Genomic DNA, 24,641 nt, shown 5'->3' on the forward strand with positions numbered 1-24,641 from the left:
AGAGGTTATCCTTTAGCTCATTAGACAGCTGTAAAACATTCTTTAATAAAGAGAATCGACATTGAATCAGTGCAAAACAGTAGCTAGTCAGCTGACAACTATCAAAAAGCTTTTAATAACCCTTGAAAACTTAATCCATAACCCACTCCCTCCCAGGAGCCAGCACCCCTTCCCCCAGCTGTAACCTTGTCTTCTCCCCTATCCCTACAAACATCCTTAAATCTAAGTGGTGGTCGTCCTCACTCTGTGGACCTTATCTAAACTAATTATGCTTATTAGTATTAACCTAAGTATCCTGCCAGAGGGTCAGGAAATGTGGTTAGAACATAGCTCTGTTAAAACTGAGACTACCCAGTCTCAAATGGCTCAGCTGTTAAACTATGCCAGTGGTTTTCAAACTTTGGGTCATGACCCAGTACTGGGGCACCTGGCTCAGCACCCAGGGACCCTGGTGGCCAGCCAGTAAAAACTCGTAGTCCCTACCTGTTCTGAGTCTGCCATGGTGCTGTGGCCAGTGGCAGGTCCAGTTCCTAGGCTGGGGGGGGCCACAGGCCTCTGTATGCTGCCCCACCCTGAGCACCAGTTCTGCACTCCCATTGGCTGGTTCCAGGCCAATGGGAGCTGGTGCCTGCAAGCAAGAGCTGTGTGGAGCTGCTTGCATGCCTTTAAGAGCCAGACCTGCTGCCGGCCACTTTCAGGGTGCAGCACAGTCCATGGTGCCAGGACAGGCAGGAGACCTGCCTCTGCACCCCAGCTGTGCCACTGACAGGGAGCCACCAGAGGTAAGCCCACAACCCAATCTCCTGCCCCAGCCCCCCAAAACCCCTCATCCCCATGCCAGAGACTGGACCCTAGCCCAGAGTCCTGACCCCCTCCTGCACCCTGAACTCCCTGCCCCTGCCCCAGCCCAGAGCCCCTCATTCCTGGCCCCACATCACAGCCCTCACCTCCCCCACTCCAACCCTCTGCCCCAGCCTTGAGCCCCTTCCCACTCCCCAAACCCCTCATCCCCAGCTCAATTGCATCACAGGCATCAACAATTTTCTTCAACTGGGTCATCAGAAAAAAAAAGTTTGAAAACTACTGAACTATGCTCCAGCAAGCAACTGGTGCAATTACATTAGCTTGTTTGAAAACCATACAAAACTTGCTAACACCAAAACCTAGTCTGGGTTGGGACCATATGCTATACCATAATAGCATATTAAATTTTAGTAGATTTAAATTTAATCCGTGCCACTTCTCATATACTCTCTGGCAACAACCAGCAGACTAATATGCCCTTAAATACTTGGTTAGCTCTGATACGATGCTGCAGCAGGTTTGTATGGAGAATGTGCTGCTACACAGTAAGTGGCAGCTTAGTTTGTTAGCTACAGCAAGTGGATCCAAGTTAGAACTTGACAGGGTGACTTCCTCAGCCTTGTATCAGGAGCTTGGTCTGACGAAGTCACCTTCTCTTGTCAGGCTGCTGACACACATCGGCTTCAGTTTAGCAAGGGGATGATGTTTGTATAGAACCACTCTTCAGAAAAGTGAAGGTGATCTCCTGCCACAGACAGGAATACCAGCTTTCCTGCCTTGTCCATCTGCTGCAGCCCCAGCTGATCCTACAAGAGAAGACAACCAGCATGAAAGTAGGCTACCTATGATGCTTAAATAACTTTCCAAAGCGCCTTAGTGCCATTGACTTTCATGGGGACTTAAGTGGTGGTTTGCAGTATTGTAGCCATGTTGGTCCCAGGATATTAAAGACAAGATGGATGAAATGATATTTTAGTGGAACAGCTTCTGCTGATGAAAGAGAGAAGCTTTTGAGCTACGCAGAGTTCTCCTTCAGTTCTACGTGTAGCTCAAAAGCTTCTCTCTTTCATCAGCAGAAGTTGGTCCAGTAAAAGATATTACTTCATCCACCGTCTCTCTCTGATGGGGACTTAAGTTCAGATTGGTTCAGTGTAGCTAGGGTGCCTCCCATTTAACTTTTGGAAGAAAAGATTAAGTGATACAGAAATAAAAGAGCAGGGCTGGCCAAACGTACTGATCCTCTGAGCTGCATACAACAATCTTCAGAAGTTTGAGAGCCGGGGGCACACCTGCCAGAGCTCAGGGCTTCAGACTCTCTCCTGCTGAAGCCCTGAGCTCTGGCAGGTGCACCGATGGGACAGAAGCCCCTATCCCACCACCCTGTTGCAAGGCAGAGGTCCCGAGCTCCCCCTGCCCCAGTCTGGTAGGTAGAGAATGGGGGGCTCTGCAAGTCACTCTTTAACTGTAAAAGAGTCACATGTGTCTCACAAACCATGGTTTGGCCACCCCTGTACAAGAGTAATAGCTAATAACAGACCCAGGCCCTCCTGTTCTTGACCCTTTAATTCTAACACCACCACCACTGTCTACAACTAGCGTGGATCCCCCCGTATCTTCCATTAGGATCCACTCTATTTTCTCACTTTCGGCCATCAGTTATTTACAAAAGTTCCCCTTGTCTCTTTCTGGAATTCAAGTGCTGTCCCCTCCCCCTCATCATCATTACCAGGCAGGGGAGCCCTTTACTCTATTCGGCAATAGAACAGACCAATGTTTTGTTGGAGAATAAGCGTGGGTCAGTTACAACAGCCCTTGGAGTGTAGGCTGTATGGAAATAACCCTTCCCTTTGCATGGGGGAATTTCACAGCACAATCCAACTGCCTGGCTAGGAAAATAGTGCACATGCTCCTGTGAGAAGCACGAGCTTTCAACAGCTTATGTAAAAAGAAGGGAACTATATAAGTGCAATGAAAGCTGGACTAGGACAGGCCCCAGGAAACAGGTCTTCCCCTCCTCAAAACTACCTGCTAGGCTGAGGGTGCAGCGCCATGTTTTATCAAGGGCTCTCACAACAGTCCCCCGCATCCTGTTGCAAAGGCCATGGGCCAGGTTCATGGGTTGCTGCAGTGAAGCATTCATGCATTTCCCCCACTTACAAAGGATCTCACACCCAAAGGGAGAGGCAACCCAGTAGGCCAATGTGTGCATGAGGCTGTAATGGGCTGATAGTGTTTGTTCCACTTTTAGATAGGTTTTTAGCTTCAATGGAGTTACTCCTGATATAAAGCAGTGTAAACAAGATCAGCATTAAGCACACTGCATACGGGGGGTAGCTAGCAGTTTTAACATGGTGTAGGATGAAGAAATTGTGCAGGCCATACAAAGTGAAGTATGAACACCAGGGACTCTCTTAAATAAATAAACAAACCCTCATCTGGTGCAGCCTGGCTCATTCCAAAGGCCTAACTTTGCTCTGTAGAAGTACTTTTTAGCTAAGTTATCTCCAGCAGAGACTGGAGGAGAGAGGCTAGGTCAGTGTGTTGGCCTATAATTCAGGAGACCCAAGTTCAATTCTCTGCCCTGGCACAGATTTCTGTGGGACCCTGAGGTATTGAGGCTCCTCAGTTCACTATCTGTTCAACAGGGAAAATAGTGCTTGTTGGGAGAATAAGCGCATCTTTCTCGTGGTTAATCAGCAGATCCAGCCTTTTCCTTTCATGGGAACTAAGTTCACATACAAAATGCGATCTCTCTAACGAGAGGGAGAAGCTAGATGGTGGAACCCTGCCAAGATTCCTGGGGAGAGTTTAAGCTACTTACAGTGGAGACAGAGTTGCCGAGACTCCAGGAATTAAAGATTAATCTTTAATTAAAAATGTGATGTCATGTGATGAAACCTCCAGGAGTGTCCAACCAAAATTTGCAACCATATGGAGACAGCAGATTCTTCCATAGAAGATCAAGCTATTTACCTCTTTGTACAGCGAGGTCTCCTGCAGGGGGATGGTCTCCTTGGCTTGCCCACTTCTATAATATCCAAACCACTATAGAAGAAAAACAGAGCTGTTGTAGAAATGAGCTTATTCTGCATCTTATTACTGAGGCCTATTGCTGGGCAGACTGTTCCTCTGACTGAGGAAGAGATGGAGCTCTGGCTGGAGGTCCTTGCCCCCACTTGAATCCACCAATGACTTCTTCAGATTGAATAAACCCCAGAGAGCCCTATCAAAGGACAGGACAGAAACTTGAACATCTGAAAAACCCTTGATTTCCAAAACCAGTTGAAGTTTGAGTGCCAATACTGTCCTTACCTAGCATCTCATAGATAACTGCAACTCTTCAGAGCATGAAATGCTCATCCTTAGACTTACATAAAAGATCAGGTACTGTACATTCCAACACCACCACCTTGTGTCTGACCCCTAAACGAACAGTATTCTTTCAGAGTCATGGTAGGGTGAAGTTAAAGGTGCTAGAAGACAGTTCACTGCAACCCTCATCTGTGCTTAATCTAATATAAGGCAGTCTTAATCTAGATCATGATGTATTTGAGCAACTCTCCTCCCACCATAGCTATCCAAGGCAGTTATCACCAGTCAGGTTGTCTGATCTCCACACAGTGGTTCTAACAGATCTGGATCATCACAGGGACTTTTTGGTGCAAAGATCCCGTCTGAAGAATTTCTCTCCCTGAGGAGGTCTGCCAGAGATCTTCTACAGCCACCTACAAAGTTTGGAGCATCCTGACCGCACTGAGACCATTTTCCCTTCCCTTTTCTGATTTTCTTTTCCCCAATTTATTTGCGAAACTGGCTGGACCTACATTAGTGGATCCAATTTTGGTTCCAGCATCCTGGATTTGTATTCAAAGTTGGGCACCATTCATAAAACTAGACAAAGACATTAGCAAATGAAAGCTCCAGTCTCCTTATCCCAAGCACCTGGAGGAGTTCCTCACCTCTGAAGCTGGAGGGTCTACCATCGTGTCATTGAGAAATTTCACCATCACAAACTTTTTCAAAGCCATCAAGTTTTTCTTGTAGGTCTCGTTGTTGCCCTGGGAAAGATGCCCGAACAAAAACAATAGAATCTTCTCAGTAATAAGGCAGCTTGGAGCCTCACTGAGATGGGGGCAGCCGCAAACTTTGTCAGACAGGTGGCACACTTGTTACACATTGAAGCTGGGCTGTTGCTCTCAGCACGCCAGGCTGCTGACCCAGCCACCACAGTGCCTACTTCCCTCCCCATCGGGGAAAGGACAGCCTATGATCTCACTTGGTCTAGGGCTAGTCAGGGCAGATGCACAAGATGATGCTAGGAATGCATGATTGGGAATCAGGAACCCCCACATCCTAATCCCAACACCGACATCAACGTCCTATGCTGATGTCACTTATCCCCATTGTATAGCCATCCCAAATACCAAGCTAGGCTCAGAGCTGTAAGCATGGAATCCGTCCTTACCTTCTCCTGATTGATGTCAGCCAGGAAGATGCTGTTTTTCTGGTACTCTTCCTCCTTCATGGGGTCATGCCAGTATTCTGCCTGCACTAGGCTGGATGAGAGAGAGAATAAAGCTCACACTGGAAACACACAGGCCAAAGGGGCATCTCGCCTCAGCCTTTGCAGTCTGCGTAGTCCCCCGCTGAACATACTCACCGCTCCTGAACCATCTTCGTGTAGACGCCAAGGTCCAGCAGCTTTCGGAGCCAGTCACAGATGCGGGACTTCTCCCCAGGACAGCGTGGAAAGCCAAACACACCTGGGGCAACAAGATGTGCATCTCCATTCAGTGGTCAGCACTGAAAGCCATTGAACTGGAACCACAAATGAAGAACCACCTCCTCCTGACACAGCAACTGGAATTACTCCAAGGAATCCAGAGGTCTCTAATCCTATAATCCCATTACAGACAGCCTGCCCCCAAGGCACTATTACATGGAGAGAGAACTGAGAATGTTCTTTAGCTGACCAGCAGGGGGCATCATTATGGAGAAGATGGTCATTCAGATAAAAGGAAAGGCCTCCAGAACACAACAAGCACTCACTTAGTGATCAAATCCAATCAGGAAAAAGGAGACAGGCAAAAGCATCCAGTCACTTTATTTCAAATGAAAGTAGGTCAAAAAGAGGCTTTCTGTGGGGGGCTTTTGGTGGCAGGGAAAGAGGGGTTGTTTTATCCCACCAGAAGCTCCCCCTCCATTCACTACATGAGCGTTTAGGAAGCAGGGATGACTTGGAGGACTCTAGAAACCAAAGAGGGAGTTACCTTGGTGCTGCCCCCCAATGGAAATCAAATTGAACATTGGAGGAGAAGGACATCTCTGTGCCACTGCCCTCCTGGGGAAAAGAGAAAGAGTTTAGCTTCCCCCTCCTATACAGATCCTAGGCTATTTGTATATAGCACTTTAAATAACCATATTCAAGCTCTGTCTGCGACCAGCTTTAAAATAGTTAGGGACTTTTAAAATGTTATCCGAAGTCCCATCAATGGGACTTAAGCGCTTTTGAAAATATTACCCTGAACCGCTCTGTGCCTTGGTTTCCCCCTCTGAAGAAATCTTATCTGTGTAACAAAGGTGTTGTGAGGATTAGTTTATAATTGTACAGTTCTTAGAAAGACTCATAAGAATAAAGCATTTTAAAACAAATGTCACCCTCGAGCCCAGAGAACACTTATTTACATTTTATTTTGAACCCTATGGGAGGTGCTGGGGAGAGAGGGAGATTCCCACCTGAACTCCTGTAACCTAAAACATTTGCCCATAAATAAATAAATAAATAAATAAATAAAATCCAACTGTAAACGTACAGGAACTGGCCTCCCTGGGAGAATCCCATAGAATTGTAGCCTCCTTGCAAGTGAGGGTCCTTAGCGAGTTTGTCACAAACCAGCGTCACCTGTTTGTTCACATTCATGAAGTAGCTGTTCTCCATATCCTGGGGAATAAGCCAGAGGAACAGATGGGCAAATTATCTTTACAATGAGCTAACAGGTTAATTTTAATCTTCTAGTTCTTCAATAGGGACTAAGATTTCTCAAATTCCATGAGTTATAGGTAGGCCCCAATTTTATAAGACTCCCTTTGTGAACTCCCAGCCCAACTGTAAGCCATCCTATTTCTCCTGCCTTTATTAAAATTTGGATCCTCCCTGGACTTCCACAAAGTCAAGGTTTACCTGCACCCTCTATGAATCCAGGTAACAAGACATGTCACCCATTATTGTGATAGCTATTACTAGAACTATCCTCTAATACGCAGCTAGTAATGTACACCTCTTGGCCATATAGCACACAGTCAACAATACAGGTGTGCAGGAGCCAGGCTATATCTATGTTATACAAGTAAAATGCAATATAAAATGAGTTTAAATAAGAACATGCACTTAGCTTAATAAACAGGAAGGGACAAATATCTCCCTTAAAAAGCATGGGACCTCATCACATAGCTAATATCTGTAGAGTAGGGGTGGGCAAACTTTTTGGCCAAGGGCCACATCTGGGTATAGAAATTGTATGGCAGGCCATGAATGCTCATGAAAGTGGGGTTGGGGCTCCAGGGTGGGGCCAGAAATGAGGAGTTCAAGGTGTAGGAAGGGGCTCCAGGATGGGGCAGCGGCTGTGGGACTGGGGATGTGGGGTTTGGGGTGCAGGAGGGTGCTCTGGGCTGGGACAGAGGGGTTTGGAGGGCAGGAGGGGGAATGAGGGCTGGGGCAGGGGGTTGGGATGTGGAGGGGTGGCTCAGGGTTGCAGGTGGCACTTACCTCAAGCAGCTCCCAGAAGCAGCAGCATGTCCTGCCCTCCGGCTCTTACGCAGAGGCATAGCCAGGCAGCTCTGCTGCACATTGCCCTGTCTGCAGGTGCCGCCCCTGCAGCTCCCATTGGCCATGGTTCCTGGCCAATGGGAGCTGTGTGGGCGGCACATGTGGAGCGGAGTCCCCTGGCTGCCTCTATGCACAGGCGTTGGAGGGAGCACATGCCGCTGTTTCTGGGAGCCACGTGGAGCGGCCCCCGACCCTGTTCCGCAGCTGGAGCGCAGGAGAGGGGCAAGTCCCAGACTGCACTCCCCAGCAGGCTCTCAAGGGCTGGATTAAAACATCTGGCGGGCCGGATGCGGCCCACAGACCGTAGTTTGCCCACCCGTGCTGTAGAGGTTTCAAAACACTTATCAGTGGATTTGGGTATGAATCCAGTTTGAATCAGGGATTTGTCACATCCCAAGTTTTCCTCAACATGTGATTAACTAGACTTAGTCAGTTTCTCCAAGACAAAAATGTTTGATACAGTCAAAAGGGAATAGTGAAAGCTCTGCCTGTGTCTTTAGGGATCTACGTCAAAAGCAGAGACTGTAAATTATTTACAGCACCTTTAAGAGTCTGCACAGTGATCACTAACCAGTAATACTCAATGAAAGCAGAAGCTTTACATCGGATAACTGTGACTTTACCTCTACCAAGTTGTTTCCAATCTGTAGCGACAGAACGTAAATTCCTGGTATTTTGTTTTCCACTATTTTTTTAATGTATCCCATGCTTCCAGGGTTACAGCAGCTGTCTCCTGCAAAAAGGATAAGGGAAATTTTCATCAAATATAAAACCATCGCACACTGGATGGCTGAGGTTCTGAATACCAAACTTCCAACCTCACCCGGGCAAGCAGCATGCATTTTTTCAAGTGTCAGAGCAGCAAATGTTCACACTCATTGCACAAAGCCTCTGTAAATGAACCATTTGAATGCACTTCCTGGTTTCAGCCGCCTTTCACTTTCTTGCTTATAACAAGTTCATGACATTGACTGACTACCAAAATATTAAAGCCAGCATGGACACTGAATTCTCACCCAGCCTTCCATGCCTTTCCCTTATTCCCATCCTTAGGGAAATTCTTTGCTGCCAATGCTTTTCATTTTGACTGAATAATCATTTGAATACAAAACAGTCTATACACGAAGCTAGAAAGTTCAGGACCCTGCTCCCACAGGAATATCTTTTTGTGGTATCTTTGGCCCAGACACTTCCAGAGGCATAGTCTAGTGGTCCAAGCTTTCAATCCTTGAGGGGGCCATTTAGGGATCAGGGGCAAAAATTGGGGATTGGTCCTGCTTTGAGCAGGGGGTTGGACAAGATGACCTCCTGAGGTCCCTTCCAACCCTGATATTCTATGATTCTGTGATCTCTCTGTCTCAGTTTCGCCATCTGAAAAGCGGGGATAACGATATTTGTAAACGAGCTATCGAAGTGTTTATTTAAAATCCTGCCAGGGCTACAAAACATAACCATGTTCAAACTGGTTTGTGAAACATGTTGTGGTGCAATAGCAGGCAAAAAGAACATTCTTGGATCACAACCATGTTTAAATGTGATTCATAATGTAGACAGGGCCTCAGATAGAAGATAACTGAGTAGGGAACTCTCCCAAAGGACGCTGGGCATCAGGGTAGTTTAACGCTTTAGAAGCCACCTTGATCCTTCATTCGCAGTCCAACTTCCCACACATCTATCACTACTTCGCTTTCTTCCATCCCCCATTTCACAAGGAAAGGGTGTTCCCTGCACTGCGGTATCACCCTCCTGGCGGTCCAATGAGAATCCCCTGATGAATGTGGGTGGTTGTTTTCTTTTATTACAGACAATCTGAAACGTGGCCAAGAGTGAAGTCCCTAGGGCAGGGAGCGGAGCTGCTGGTTTGAACCTGTGGGCACACTGGCTAATAACCTGCTTTCCACCCTCGCCCTGTGAGAGCGGAGATCCCATGATCTCCCAAGGCAAGCAGGCTCTGCGCACCGGCAGCTAAACCAGCAGCGGGCATTAGAGAAGTGAGAGAGGAAGCAGAGAAAGGCGGCCCGGGAGGCTCTTGGGGCGGGGAAACACCGCTCCCGCGGGAGGGGGAATAAGAGCGGGGAGGCTGGTCAGACAAGGGCCCCCAGCCGCTCCCTTTGCAGCCCTGGGGCTGACACCCCGCGCCCCGCCCTTGGCGGGGCAGCAACAGACCCACAACCCGGCCCCGCAGCGCCCCCGATTGCAGCTCGCCCCAGCGCTCACCCATCCCGTGCCACATGACCAGGGGCACCGGGCCCGCGCGCCGCCCCGAGCAGCGCCCGCCGAGCAGCAGGCAGGCGAGCAGCAGCGCCGCCGGCAGGAACCTGAGCGCCGCCATCTTGGATTGTCACATGACCCGGTGGGCGGGGCAGCTGGGAGGAGGCGGGTTGTGGAGGCGCGCCCTGGCCTGGGGCGGGGGAGATGATAGAGCCGTGGGGGAGGGGTCACAGAGGATCATGGGAGGAAAGGGGAGATGATGGAGCCATGGGGGAGGGGCTGTAGGGGCAATGGGGGTCAGAGGGTATTAGAGCCATGGGGGGAGGGGGCTGTAGGGGTCACAGGGATTGATGGGGCAGTGGGGTGATAGAGCCATGGGGGGAGGGGGCTGCAGAGGTCAGAGGAGGTGATGGGAGCAATGAGGAGATGATAGAGCCATGGGGGGAGGGGCTGCAGAGGTCAGAGGAGGTGATGGGAGCAATGAGGAGATGATAGAGCCATGGGGGGAGGGGCTGCAGAGGTCAGAGGAGGTGATGGGAGCAATGGGGAGATGATAGAACCATGGGGAGAGGGGGCTGCAGAGGTCAGAGGAGGTGATGGGAGCAATGAGGAGATGATAGAGCCATGGGGGGAGGGGGCTGCAGAGGTCAGAGGAGGTGATGGGAGCAATGAGGAGATGATAGAGCCATGGGGGGAGGGGGCTGCAGAGGTCAGAGGAGGTGATGGGAGCAATGGGGAGATGATACAGCCATGGGGAGAGGAGGCTGTAGGGGTCACAGGGATTGATGGGGCAGTGGGGTGATAGAGCCATGGGGGGAGGGGGCTGTAGGGGTCACAGGGATTGATGGGGCAGTGGGGTGATAGAGCCATGGGGGGAGGGGGCTGCAGAGGTCAGAGGAGGTGATGGGAGCAATGAGGAGATGATAGAGCCATGGGGGGAGGGGGCTGCAGAGGTCAGAGGAGGTGATGGGAGCAATGGGGAGATGATACAGCCATGGGGAGAGGAGGCTGCAGGGGTCACAGGGGTTGATGAGGCAGTGGGAGCCAGTGGGGTGATAGAGCCATGGGGAGAGGGGGCTGCCGAAGTCACAGGGGCTGATGAGGGGAGACAGGGGATGATAGAGCCATGGGGGAGGGGGCTGTGGAGGTCAGAGGAGGTGATGGAGCTATGCGGGATGGTAGAGCCATGGGGAGAGGGGGCTGCAGGGGTCAGAGGAGGTGATGAGGGGAGACGGGGATGATAGAGCCATGGGGGGAGGGGGCTGCAGAAGTCACAGGGGATGGTGAGGGGAGATGGGGGATGATAGAGCCATGGGGAGAGGGGGCTGCAGTGACCATGGGGGCAGGGGGTGTCCTCACTGTGATTTGACAGCAAGATAAGAGAAAGTGCCTTTTGATTTCAGAGTAATGTATCACCAGGAGAAGATGGGCAGGTCAGTACCAGGGTGAATTCAGCCCCTGGCCAAGGGAGGGCACCTACAGGTGAGTAAAAAGGCCGTTGAGGGATTGCTGGGATTCCAGCCCTAATACAGACCAGGCCCCCCATCCCATTGCGTGACCCTGCCCAACCCCAACGCTATTTCCACTTCTGTAAAAGTCTGAATCACCTATTGATTTAGCCCTGGTCTACACTAGGACTTTAGGTCGAATTTAGCAGCGTTAAATCGATGTAAACCTGCACCCATCCACACGATGAAGCCCTTTATTTCGACTTAAAGGGCTCTTAAAATCGATTTCCTTACTCCACCCCTGACAAGTGGATTAGCGCTTAAATCGGCCTTGCCAGCTCGAATTTGGGGTACTGTGGACACAATTCGACGGTATTGGCCTCCGGGAGCTATCCCAGAGTGCTCCATTGTGACTGCTCTGGACAGCACTCTCAACTCAGATGCACTGGCCAGGTAGACAGGAAAAGAACCGCGAACTTTTGAATCACGTTTCCTGTCTGGCCAGCTTGGCAAGCTGCAGGTGACCATGCAGAGCTCATCAGCAGAGGTGACATGATGGAGTCCCAGAGTCGCAAAAGAGCTCCAGCATGGACCGAACAGGAGGTACAGGATCTGATCGCTGTTTGGGGAGAGGAATCTGTGCTATCAGAACTCCGTTCCAGTTTTCGAAATGCCAAAACCTTTGTCAAAATCTCCCAGGGCATGAAGGACAGAGGCCATAACAGGGATCCGAAGCAGTGCTGCGTGAAACTTAAGGAGCTGAGGCAAGCCTACCAGAAAACCAGAGAGGCGAACGGCCGCTCTGGGTCAGAGCCCCAAACATGCCGCTTCTATGATGAGCTGCATGCCATTTTAGGGGGTTCAGCCACCACTACCCCAGCCGTGTTATTTGACTCCTTCAATGGATATGGAGGCAACACGGAAGCAGGTTTTGGGGACGAAGAAGATAATGATGATGATGATGATGATGAGGTTGTAGATAGCTCACAGCAAGCAAGCGGAGAAACCGGTTTTCCCGACAGCCAGGAACTGTTTCTCACCTTGGACCTGGAGCCAGTACCCCCTGAACCCACCCAAGGCTGCTTCCTGGACCCGGCAGGCGGAGAAGGGACCTCCGGTGAGTGAACCTTTTAAAATACTATACATGGTTTAAAAGCAAGCATGTGAAAGGATTACTTTGCCCTGGCATTCGCGGCTCTCCTAGATGTACTCCCAAAGCCTTTGCAAAAGGTTTCTGGGGAGGGCAGCCTTATTGCGTCCTTCATGGTAGGACACTTTACCACTCCAGGCCAGTAACACGTACTCAGGAATCATTGTACAACAAAGCATTGCAGTGTATGTTTGCTGGCGTTCAAACAACATCTGTTCTTTATCTCTCTGTGTTATCCTCAGGAGAGTGAGATATAATTCATGGTCACCTGGTTGAAATAGAGTGCTTTTCTTCAGGGGACACTCAGAGGAGCCCGTTCCTGCTGGGCTGTTTGCCTGTGGCTAAACAGAAATGTTCCCCGCTGTTAGCCACGGGGAGGGGGGAGGGTTGAGGGGGTAGCCACGTGGTGGGGGGGAGGCAAAATGCAACCTTGTAACGAAAGCACATGTGCTATGTATGTAATGTTAACAGCAAGGTTTACCCTGAAAGAGTGTAGCCACTGTTTTATAAAATGTCTTTTTAAATACCTTTTTTTTTTCTCCATCAGCTGCATGTGTTTCAATGATCACAGGATCTTCTCCTTCCCAGAGGCTAGTGAAGATTAGAAAGAAAAAAAAACGCACTCGAGATGAAATGTTCTCCGAGCTCATGCTGTCCTCCCGCACTGACAGAGCACAGACGAATGCATGGAGGCAAATAATGTCAGAGTGCAGGAAAGCACAAAATGACCGGGAGGAGAGGTGGCGGGCTGAAGAGAGTAAGTGGCGGGCTGAAGACAGGGCTGAAGCTCAAATGTGGCGGCAGCGTGATGAGAGGAGGCAGGATTCAAGGCTGAGGCTGCTGGAGGACCAAACCAGTATGCTCCAGTGTATGGTTGAGCTGCAGCAAAGGCAGCTGAAGCACAGACTGCCACTACAGCCCCTGTGTAACCAACCACGCTCCTCCCCAAGTTCCATAGCCTCCACACCCAGACGCCCAAGAACGCAGTGGGGGGGCCACCGGCCAACCAGCCACTCCGCCACAGAGGATTACCCAAAAAAAAGAAGGCTGGCATTCAATAAATTTTAAAGTTGTAAACTTTTAAAGTGCTGTGTGGCATTTTCCTTCCCTTCTCCACCACCCCTCCTGGGCTACCTTGGTAGTCATCCCCCTATTTGTGTGATGAATGAATAAAGAATGCATGAATGTGAAGCAACAATGACTTTATTGCCTCTGCAAGCGGTGATCGAAGGGAGGAGGGGAGGGTGGTTAGCTCACAGGGAAGTAGAGTGAACCAAGGGGCTGGGGGTTTCATCAAGGAGAAACAAACAGAACTTTCACACCGTAGCCTGGCCAGTCATGAAACTGGTTTTCAAAGCTTCTCTGATGCGTACCGCGCCCTCCTGTGCTCTTCTAACCGCCCTGGTGTCTGGCTGCGCGTAACCAGCAGCCAGGCGATTTGCCTCAACCTCCCACCCCGCCATAAACGTCTCCCCCTTACTCTCACAGATATTGTGGAGCACACAGCAAGCAGTAATGACAGTGGGAATATTGGTTTCGCTGAGGTCTAAGTGAGTCAGTAAACTGCGCCAGCGCGCCTTTAAACATCCAAATGCACATTCTACCACCATTCTGCACTTGCTCAGCCTGTAGTTGAACAGCTCCTGACTACTGTCCAGGCTGCCTGTGTACGGCTTCATGAGCCATGGCATTAAGGAGTAGGCTGGGTCCCCAAGGATACATATAGGCATTTCAACATCCCCAACAGTTATTTTCTGGTCTGGGAATAAAGTCCCTTCCTGCAGCTTTTGAAACAGACCAGAGTTCCTGAAGATGCGAGCGTCATGTACCTTTCCCGGCCATCCCACATTGATGTTGGTGAAACGTCCCTTGTGATCCACCAGAGCTTGCAGCACTATTGAAAAGTACCCCTTGCAGTTTATGTACTCGCCGGCTTGGTGCTCCAGTGCCAAGATAGGGATATGGGTTCCGTCTATGGCCCCACCACAGTTAGGGAATCCCATTGCAGCAAAGCCATCCACTATGACCTGCACATTTCCCAGGGTCACTACCCTTGATATCAGCAGATCTTTGATTGCGTGGGCTACTTGCATCACAGCAGCCCCAACAGTAGATTTGCCCACTCCAAATTGATTCCCAACTGACCAGTAGCTGTCTGGCGTTGCAAGCTTCCACAGGGCTATCGCCACTCGCTTCTCAACTGTGAGGGCTGCTCTCATCTTGGTATTCATGCGCTTCAGGGCAGGGGAAAGCAAGTCACAAAGTTCCATGAAAGTGCCCTTACGCATGCGAAAGTTTCGCAGCCACTGGGAATCGTCCCAGACCTGCAACACTATGCGGTCCCACCAGTCTGTGCTTGTTTCCCGAGCCCAGAATCGGCGTTCCACAGCATGAACCTGCCCCATTAGCATCATGATGCATGCATTGGCAGGGCCCATGCTTTCAGAGAAATCTGTGTCCATGTCCTGATCACTCACGTGACCGTGCTGACGTCGCCTCCTCGCCTGGTATCGCTTTGCCAGGTTCTGGTGCTGCATATACTGCTGGATAATGCGTGTGGTGTTGAATGTGCTCCTAATTGCCAAAGTGAGCTGAGCGGCCTCCATGCTTGCCTTGGTATGGCGTCCGCACAGAAAAAAGGCATGGAACGATTGTCTGCCGTTGCTCTGACGGAGGGAGGGGCGACTGATGACATGGCTTACAGGGTTGGCTTCAGGGAGCTAAAATCAACAAAGGGGTTGGCTGAAGCTGACAGGGGGCTGCTGATGTGTTCCTGTGGCTCTTTGGCAATGCATATTGGTAAATTCTGGTTCCTTCTCAGGCTCAGGCTGGCCACCCCAATATATAGGTATCAGTGGATCGCAATGTTTTATTGATATATGTACAATTTGATAGCTAACAGACTGAGCCTCACTGCCCAGGGCTGACAGCCGGAGCCCTGCCTGCTCTCCTGATTATCCAATTTTTTTGATTACCCGATTTTGCCCCAGGCTCAATTAGATCGGTTAATCGGCGTTCCCACAGTATATGTTTTTATTTTTTCACAAAATGTAAAAAGATTCTCTGTTAAAACACAAATTCCATGTTTTTTTCTGTGGCAAACGGATTTCTAGGATCTCTGCTTAGCTCTATGCATCAGTCTCTCAGTGTCAAAGAATGTTTCGGCTTGGCAGCTGCCCTCTGGAACAAGGATTATTTTACAGTATACAGAGTGAGGGTAGGTTGTGGGTGCGGAGGGAGGCTATTCTCTGAGTAGGGAGGAATATCTGCAGTAGGGAATAGCCTTCACCTATGCTGAAAATAGAGCTCTCTATCCCACTATGAGGCTGTGACGATCAAAGACAAAAATAGGAAGGACCACACAAGACTGGACCTAGAAGTTGTTTTATATCATTGTAAATCACATTGTTCTTAAAACGTGTCCCATTTGCACTAGATGGATAGCATCCATATTCCACAATCCTGCAGCATTCCCACAATGGGACTTATTGCATTGTAGGAAGAACTGCAGGAGGTCGGTAGAGAGGAGATGGTCCCAGTGCCTTCGGTTCACTGGTGTCTATTCCAGAAGTTGTGGAGACACTGCCGGGAGGAGGACTGGGCATCAGCTTTGATTACAGGAGAGAATGCAGCAAAGCACTGAGGACCATCCAGAGTCAGATCAGGAAGATGCTGCCCCTCTGCTCAACCAGCAGTTGTCACTTGGGAAAGGTAAATCTACCTGAGGGTAATGAGAGGTGTGATGTAGTGCTCCGAACATGGGACTGGGACCCAGGAACGTCCAGGTTCTAATTCTGGCTCTGGCTCTTGGGCAAGTCACGTCCCCTCTCTGTGCCTCAGTTTCCCCCTGTAGAAGGGGGATGGTGAAACTCAGCACCCTCCCCAGGGGCTTGGGAGGATTGATTAGTGCTGGTAAAGTGGGTTATTAGTCCTTTGTGCTCAGGAAAGTGTGTGCTCCTTCCTGAGCTGCTCTTGGGTTTCTTCAGGAGCTGGGTAGGTAAAGTCGGGACACCAGAGATGCCAGCTCAGTGCCACAACCCAGCTCCCAGCCCCAGCTCTAGGGGGCGGTGAGGGGCACGGACAAGGGTAAGAGGGGTGCAGCTCAGCACCCCCACTCCAAAAACTGTTCCAGCACCAATGCCTGGAGATCCCTCACAGCCAGGGGTGAGGAGGCACCTCCAGGGTTAGTCTGCAGCCTAACTGACCGTCTCCGGCTTGTTGTGGTTGTTCTCCACCCCAAGCCTCTGCTCAGCTCGCTACAGCCTGGTTCTCATCCTGCACTTCTCCCTCTTCATGATGTATTTGCTCCGGGTCAATCTCAGTATCACCATCATAGCCATGACGAACGGCACCAACCCGGGCAGCCTGACCAATAGCTCCACAGACGTGTGTCCCAATTGCTCCCACGCTCAGCCCAATGGCTCCCACCGAGCATTCACCCAAGGAGTAAGTGTACAGGCAGGGCCAGATCCTTTCACCAGCCTCTTGGCTCTACCCCTTGGCTTTGCACTATGGACCAACTCGGCAGCAACGAGGCACTGTTTAGAGAGGAGCTTTGGGGCTGTATCCATTGCACGTGTGTAAACAAAGGAGCCTGTGTAATTAGGAAAGCGCTGATCACCTGACTGGTGACAGGTCTGTTCATACAAGCCACTTACCCCTTCCTAGTGGAGTCCAGGCCTGTGAAAATAGTTCTCCCTTGGGCCTAGGTTTTAAAGCTGCTGCAATGTCCCCTCAAGGGACAGTCCTCGGTTTTGTCTCCCCCTTTTGACACAAGCAAATTTTGTCTCCTCCAGGCCCCCGTGTACGACTGGCGCGCTGAGACCCAGGGCGTCATCCTCAGTGCCTTGTTCTATGGCTACCTCTTCACCCAGCTCCTTGGCGGATACTGGTCGGGACAGTTCGGAGGGAAACTAGTGTTGGGCTATGGGCTGCTCTCTACCTCGGCTCTCATGCTCCTCGTGCCACTGGCAGCTGGCCTGGGAGCCGTGTACCTCATTGGGCTGCAGGCACTGCTGGGCATGGCAGAGGTAGGGCCTTCCCTTTCGAGCTCTTGACTTTCAGTGGCTTGTGGGTTTATGTATGCAGCACCATCTGTATGTATGACATTGCAGAAGAAGTTAACTAGTCAGGTCTCCGCCCCAATGAGCTTACAAGCAAGGGCTGATGACAAACCAAAGTGGAGGTAGGGGGGAGCAAGGGTCATAGCAGTGAAAGATCATGAGGTCTGCTAATGCTTTCCACCAGGTATCGCTCCCACTCCCCCCTGTGCTCACACACTCCTGTGTTTTCCTTGGCAGGGGGTGATATTTCCAGCCCAATACATGCTTTTGGCAAAATGGGCTCTCCCCTTGGAACGCAGCAGGCTCATACAGCTCGCTGTTGCTGGTAAGAAAGAGCGACTCTCTTTGCTTCCAAACCAAGTTTTTCTGTAGTTCCAGCCCCCCCGCCCGCCTGTGTAAAGGAGAGCTCTCCTGATGCCTGCTTTCCCTGCGCCACACTCCAGACAAGCGGCTACGAGTTGCAGAAACCTTCAGGTTCTAGACCAGGCCTGCACAACTCGTAAAGCGGCGTGGGCCATTTTACTCCTAAGAAAACAGCTGAGGGTCAAAACCCCCCGACCCCACCGAAACACTCCCCCCCAGCACAGCCCGCCCCGCGGAAACAAACCCTCCTTCCCCAGCGCCACCCCACCGAAACAGCTGTGGGCCGAAAGGAAGGTTGGGGGCGGGGGCCATTGGGGAAGGGATCAGGGCAGGGGGCTGGGTGTGTGTGAGGGGGGTTCAGGAGTCAGGGCAGGGGCTGGGGGGGGCATGAGGTGGGATACAGGAGTCAGGGCAGGAGGCCGGGGAGGTGTGGGGGGTGCAGGGGGCTGGGGGTGTGAGGGGGTGCAGGGGTCAGGGCAGGGGGCTGGGGGTATATGAGAGGGGTTCAGGAGTCAGGACACTGGGCTGGGGAGGCGTAGGGGGTGTGAGGGGGTGCAGGAGTCGGGGCAGGGGAGGTGTGAGGGGGGTGCAGGGGTCAGGGTGGGCAGAGGGCTGGGGGTGTGGGCTGGGGTCATGGGGGTGCTCACAGCAGGGGCTGGAGGGGGTATGCCCCGATTCCAGTCCCTTCCCCAAGGCCACGCTTCTTCCTCTCCTCCTCCTCCTCCCCCCCCACCCCAGCAGCGAGTGGAGGCTCCGCTCTTTCCCCTCCCTCCTGCTGGCAAGCGGGGGGCAGGGAGAGGAGGAGGGGAGGGAAAGTAGCAAGCTGGGGGAAGCAGCGGGGGAGGAGCCCCAGCTGCTGGCAGCATCCAACTTCTGCCCCCACAGGAGAGAGCAGGGGGACGGAGAAGAGCGGGCCGGGCCAGGGCCCCTTTGGACCCGTGGGACCGGTGCCAGTGGTGCCATGGTAAATCCGGTATTGCCACCACTACCCGTCCACTCGGCTCGCCATCCCCCGACCCGCTCACCTGCCCCCAGCCACTGGCCTCTTCACGACCCCGCAGCTTGCCTGCTCACCCCCCGCGGGCCGCACAGTGAGCCCGTGGGGGCCGCATGTTGTGCAGGCCTGGTCTAGACCGAAGGTCCTTCATGAGGAAATGTTGGCTGCACATCCATCTCTACTGCTGTTTCTCCCTTTCCTACACAATATTCCACTCTCTTCATCCTTTATCCCCTCTGCCTTCTCCTCCACCCTGTCTTCTCAGTTCTGGCTTGATAAGGCTGGAAGAGTTACTATAGGATGGTGTGGGGTGAGCACTGGGAAGCCCAGGTCATCTTCTGTGGCCACCACTTTATCACCCCCTCGCTCTGAACTCCTCTTAATCTGCTCCTTAGGATGCACTTTTGGGACCTTCGTCACCTTCCCTGCAGCTGGAATCATCTGCCAGTACGTGGGGTGGCCTTACGTCTTCTACATCTTCGGTGAGTAGCTGTGGTTTCCACTGTAGCAGATTCACTGGCAAGTTAAGCCACACAAGAGCGAAGCATATGAAGGTCTTCTCGTTGCCTCTATGCGAGGAGTCTGGGCTCTCAATCCAGTTCCTAATATAGAAATGTCCCCCTTCAGGGAGGCCACCATTGCAATCGGCATCTATGGCCAGAAGGGCTGGACTTCCCTCTTTCTCCTTCAGCTCATGATGGAGGTCTGTTGGCTGGGCAGTGTGAAAGAGGCTCGTGTTGCTGCTGCCCGAGCTGTGTCTACTCTCAGGGCTGTCGGGCTGGCACCTTTCATTTTAAATATAAGAGTATAGGCGTCAATAAGGTACAATAATGTGTTAGTCGGCAGAGCCCCTCGATCTGCCTTGAACCTCAGTGTTCTCTGTCTCTCTGTCTATGGTGTTTGCAATGCACCATCGCTGTCATATTGAGGGGTCTGTGACTGGGCAGATTGCCCGCTCCCCTCTCACCACAGCACACACATATAGAGGGGCAGTGCCCTAGATTCACCTCCTTTCCAGCACTTCCTTCATTCTCACACCAAGGAAAGCCAGACATGAACCACATCCTGAGCTCTTTGGTGTTAAGGCAAAAACTCCTGCCTCAACTGCCTAATTCCTCCTTCCCCTAAGAGGGGGGACACACACCCTTTTATACCGTGGATTGGCACTAAAGAGCCCCACCTGGTCTGTCTGCCAGCATGAGTCAGTAGAACAAACCTGCCCCTCCCTTCAAGACCCTCACACCTGACAGTCTGTCATAGAGCTGCCGTGTCTTGCCTGCCCATCTCTGCTGGTGTCTGCGCACCTGTGCTGCAGTAAGATCCGAGACAGGAGCCATTGAACTGTTCCCCTTCTCCATAGGTGGCATTGGCTGCGTTTGGTGTGGGTTCTGGTTCCTTCTCGTCTATGAAGATCCTGCATGTCACCCTCATATTAGTGCTGGAGAGAAGGAGTACATTGTGTCATCCCTGGCCAATCAGGTTCTTTGAAAGCCTTTTAACTCTGACCTAGTTTTCCTTGTAGTCCCCACCTTTGAACAGAGCTTGGGACAATGGGACCGTCTCCAAGTAAGCCCTTCTTCAGGGTTCCACTGGGTGTGTTATTTACAGAGCCGTGCAAATGTCTGTGGCAGAAGAGGGCCCTGCCCCAAGGAGCTTACAGATTAGTTCAAATATAGGTATAGAGATACATCAGAGAGGAAATCAATGGGAAGGGGCCAAAGTCAGGGCCAGAGAGGAGATCCGTCTGCCTGTGGTTCATGAAACGTGTATTTAAGGAGGAATTTGTCGAAGCCAAAGGAGGTCTCTTGGCATATGAACTGGGGGAGGCAGCTCCATGTGGTGGGAGACTGGAAGCCGTGTGGGAGGAGATGAAGCTTGGGAGAAACAGAGGGAGCAGTGGGAGGAGTCAGAGACAACGGGAGATGTAGGCCGGGACTGGGTTGTGCGGGAAGTCTGAAGTGAGGTCAAGGAGCTTGAACTTGTGGCAGAGGGGTCTGAGGAGGAGGGTGATGGTAAGAACTGTAGGAGAGAAAGGTGCCCTAAGCCGTGGTGTTTTGGACTGAGTGTCAGAGTGTGCCCCAGAGTGGGAGACTGCACAGGTGAGCTGAGAGATGCCCAAGGCATGGATAGAGTGTCAGCTGCAGGGATGAAGAGGGAAGGTTGCATTCTTGAGGGAAAGGCACAAGGATTTATCAGGGGGCTGGATGTGAGGGGAGAAGGGAGCAGACCAGGTCAAGGGAGCCGGAGGTGAAGGGATGAGTTGGATCATGGACCGTCATAGGAGGGGAATGGGTCTAAGAGGAAGGACGAGAACTTTTGACAGATTGAGTCAAATTCAGCCCTGACTTTAGCCTGTACAACTCTACACACTGCACCAGGAGCCCAGCGCTCTTATGTGAGCCTGGCGCTCGGCCTGTTGGATTGGAGGTGTCTGGCAGGTCAGGGAAATGTCAGATATGAGACTGCACAACTGGGAGAGTTGAGGGGTTACAGGGGGATCCAGGAATCAACACAGAGCAGGCAGCTAAAACTCTGGGAGGAGGTGGCGAGGCCAGGGAAAGAATAGAACACCTGCCTATGGGACATTGACAGAGCCAGGAGGAAAAGGAGCCCGCGAAAGGGGCACTAACTGGTGCGTTTCCTTCAAGGGCATCTCTCACGGACGGTCCCTTCCACTCCTGGCCATGATTAAATCGCTGCCTCTTTGGGCCATTGCAGTCCCCTGTTTCTGCAGCGAGTGGCTGATCTACAAGCTGCTGGCGTCAATGCCAACGTACATGCATGAGGTGCTCCGCTTTGACATCAGAGAGGTGAGCTCTGCCGTGGGGCTCCATCGCTCACAGCCAGGCCGGTCTATCTCCTGAATGGGGACATCCAGAGGGATAAAAGTTGATGCTAACCAATTCTGGAAGGGCTGTTAAACCTCATGCTTCAGGGCTTAGGTCAGTTTCTGACTACTAGGGGTTGGGAGGTTACTTTCACCTTCCTCCAAAGCAGCCGGTTGGTGCTAGCTGCTGTCAGAGACAGGATATGGGGCTAGATGAACCTCAGGTCCAATCCAGTCTGGCAGTCCCTACGGTCCTGAGATTTCCAGCCCCTCTGAGCACATCCAGCCAGATCTGGTGATGGTGGGGTCCCTCTCGCTGCTCTGTGCACAATCGCAAGTCTCTCACCCTTCTCGCTACAGAATGGTCTCCTCGCTGCACTTCCTTACATTGGGAACTGGCTGTGTACCATCGTGTCGGGGGTGCTGGCAGACTTCCTCCTGTCCAAGCAAGTGTTCAGCATAGCAACAGTTCGGAAGCTCTTCTCGGTGCTGGGTAAGGACAGGTGACTCCTGCCTCCAGGTTCTTTCAACAAACCTTCACCCGGTCAGCCACATAACCCACGTCCCCTTCTCTCCCTAGGGATGATGCTCCCAGCCATCTCCCTGGTGGCCGTGTCCTACGTCGGCTGTGATTACACAGCAGCTGTGGTCTTTCTGACATTGTCCATGACTGTAATCAGCATGTGCGGGGCCGGTTTCTACACTAAGCACATGGACATTGCTCCCAGGTGAGACCACCAGACCTTCCTCCTATCTCCTGGTCCAATTGGTTCGTTGGCCCATGTCATCTCCATCATCTCAGCCCTCAGCTACTTCAGCTGCCTTTTGCTTCTCCTCTCCCTGATCTTCTGCAGCTGGTGGCATCTGAAGCCGGACAGGCAAAACCAAGGCACAGAAGCGCAGGCTCAGAGCCAATTATAGCAGTGGGTAAAGGCTCTTACTGTCTGTCAACAGGGCAGGCAGTGAGCAAGCTAAGGAGGCATTTGTTCTCTTTGAAGCTCTCCAGGAGGTTGGGAGAGAGGGAATTGAAACCTAATTTTCTCTCTTCTTGCCAGTCCCTCTTTGCCTTGCTCAGGAAATTTTCCCTTCCCTTCTCCCCAGATACGCTGGGTTTGTGCTGGGAGTCACAAACACCCTCGGAACAGTCTCAGGAATAATTGCTCCCACCGCAGTTGGATTCCTCACCAGCCAGGTAATTCAGGGCTTCTCTGGATGGCCCTATTGGAGGCTTTTTCTCCTAAAGCAAAAATATTCAGAAAAAAAAGTGGAGTTGAATAGAGCAGAATAGCCAAAGAATAGTCTCTGTCCACTGAATCAAAACATAGCCCTGGCTAAGCTCTTGAAACCCCAGGAGACTGGCTTCAGGGGGGGACTAACAATCCACATGTGCTAGGCAGCAACATTGTCAAATGTGTCCAGCAAGTACCTAAGTCATGGAGAAGAAGCTTTTATGATCCAAGAAGTAGGGACTCCTCCCAACATGGGCTTCCAACCTGGATCTACTTACAGATGGGGGGCGGGGAGACTGCTGTCAAACAGGACAATAGGGAAAGCTTGGTAGCAGTGATGACAGAGCTGCTTGAATTCAGCCTAGCAAGCAAATAATTCCCAAGCACGCTGCAGTGCAACGATATCGGAGCCCAGGAAAGCGGAATCTGAGGAGTTAAATCTACAGCTAGACAGGGAACTGGCATTGCAAGTCTTTAGGTGAATGAAAGCCTGTGGTTCAAGCCCCAGGTGCTCTCCTGTGGCCATAAGAGAGAATGGAGATACTAATTACCCTTTGTTTGGTATCCCCAGGACCTCCTGACTGGCTGGAGGAATGTCTTCTGTGTGTCAGCGGCCCTAAATCTCTTTGGCCGTCTGTTCTATGTAACCTTTGGCAGTGGAACTATCCAGGACTGGGCTAGAGAGGACACTGCTCTCCAGTAACTGCTCTACGTAAAAGAATAAATGGACACAAATCAGACGTCAAGAATTATAACATTCAAAAAACAGTTGGAGAACACTTCACTCTCTTTGGTCTCTCGATTACAGACCTAAAAGTTGCAATTCTTCAATAAAAAAACTTCAAAAACAGACTCCAAGGGGAGACTGTTGAATTGGAATTAATTTGCAAACTGGATACAATTAACTTAGGCTTGAATAAAGACTGGGAGTGGATGGGTCATTACACAAAGTAAAACTATTTCCCCATGTTTATTCCCCTCTCCTGCCCACTGTTCCTCAGACATTCTTGTCAACTGCTGGAAATGGCCAACCTTGATTATCACTACAAAAGGTTCCCCCTCGCCCCCCCCCCGCCCCGCTATCCTGCTAGTAATAGCTCACTTTAAGTGATCACTCTTGTTACAGTAAAAAGAAAAGGAGGACTTGTGGCACCTTAGAGACTAACAAATTTATTTGAGCCTAAGCTTTCGTGAGCTACAGCTCACTTCATCAGATGCATTCAGTGGATAATGCGTTTGATGAAGTGAACTGTAGCTCACGAAAGCTTAGGCTCAGATAAATTTGTTGGTCTCTAAGTACTCCTTTTCTTTTTGCGAATACAGACTAACACGGCTGCTACTCTGAAGCTTGAAATAAGTGTTTTGCTACCCATGCTCTGGAAACTTTGAGGCTTGAGGGGGCTGTCTGAAAAGTTATTTGCAGAAGTAGATGGAGAAATGATCCCTTACTGGTTACCTTCCCCCTGCACTATAAACAGGAAATCTTTTCATTCCTAAAGCCAAATACTAGTATTAAAGTTTTTAAAAAGAGAAAGTAATCAAGAGATTTTACCAAAAGGTGGGTACTCTGAGAAACTCTCCACACACGTGGGTTTGCCAGGGATCATCGGAACGATGGCAGCATCTCCAGACTTGGAGTTATAGTCACATCACAAGCGAGTTGTGGTTAAATTCATATTTCAGTGCTATCCTCCAGATGGGGAAGTGGCTGCATGCAGCCCTC

General features: G+C 51.1%; 2 protein-coding genes across 6 annotated transcripts; one reads left to right on the forward strand and one right to left on the reverse strand.

The window, feature by feature from the left end:
* Nucleotides 1-20: 20 nt before the first annotated feature.
* On the reverse strand, nucleotides 21-9,994 carry PPT1 (palmitoyl-protein thioesterase 1). The gene is made up of 9 exons (XM_073317970.1): nucleotides 9,848-9,994; nucleotides 8,254-8,363; nucleotides 6,618-6,745; nucleotides 6,075-6,145; nucleotides 5,465-5,567; nucleotides 5,270-5,360; nucleotides 4,764-4,862; nucleotides 3,778-3,849; nucleotides 21-1,610 (listed from the first exon to the last, which is right to left on the reverse strand). The coding sequence occupies exons 1-9, from the start codon at nucleotides 9,960-9,962 to the stop codon at nucleotides 1,488-1,490; spliced, it is 912 nt and encodes a 303-aa protein (XP_073174071.1). The 5' UTR covers nucleotides 9,963-9,994; the 3' UTR covers nucleotides 21-1,487.
* On the forward strand, nucleotides 8,745-24,073 carry LOC140900532 (sialin-like). Of its 5 annotated transcripts, none has more exons than XM_073317965.1 (12): nucleotides 8,745-9,621; nucleotides 11,245-11,323; nucleotides 15,939-16,150; nucleotides 17,236-17,469; nucleotides 17,740-17,827; nucleotides 19,258-19,344; nucleotides 20,223-20,341; nucleotides 21,511-21,672; nucleotides 22,050-22,182; nucleotides 22,270-22,417; nucleotides 22,791-22,881; nucleotides 23,490-24,073. In XM_073317965.1, exons 3-12 carry the CDS (start codon nucleotides 16,109-16,111, stop codon nucleotides 23,619-23,621), a joined length of 1,236 nt encoding a protein of 411 aa, XP_073174066.1. In that variant the 5' UTR covers nucleotides 8,745-9,621; nucleotides 11,245-11,323; nucleotides 15,939-16,108; the 3' UTR covers nucleotides 23,622-24,073. The 5 variants fall into 5 exon arrangements, with proteins under 5 accessions (XP_073174066.1, XP_073174067.1, XP_073174070.1 ...); XM_073317966.1 differs by having other exon boundaries at nucleotides 8,745-9,570; XM_073317967.1 differs by lacking the exon at nucleotides 8,745-9,621 and adding an exon at nucleotides 9,847-9,983.
* Nucleotides 24,074-24,641: the final 568 nt, after the last annotated feature.

This window comes from Lepidochelys kempii, chromosome 19, assembly GCF_965140265.1.
Source record: "Lepidochelys kempii isolate rLepKem1 chromosome 19, rLepKem1.hap2, whole genome shotgun sequence".
NCBI lineage: Eukaryota > Metazoa > Chordata > Testudines > Cheloniidae > Lepidochelys > Lepidochelys kempii.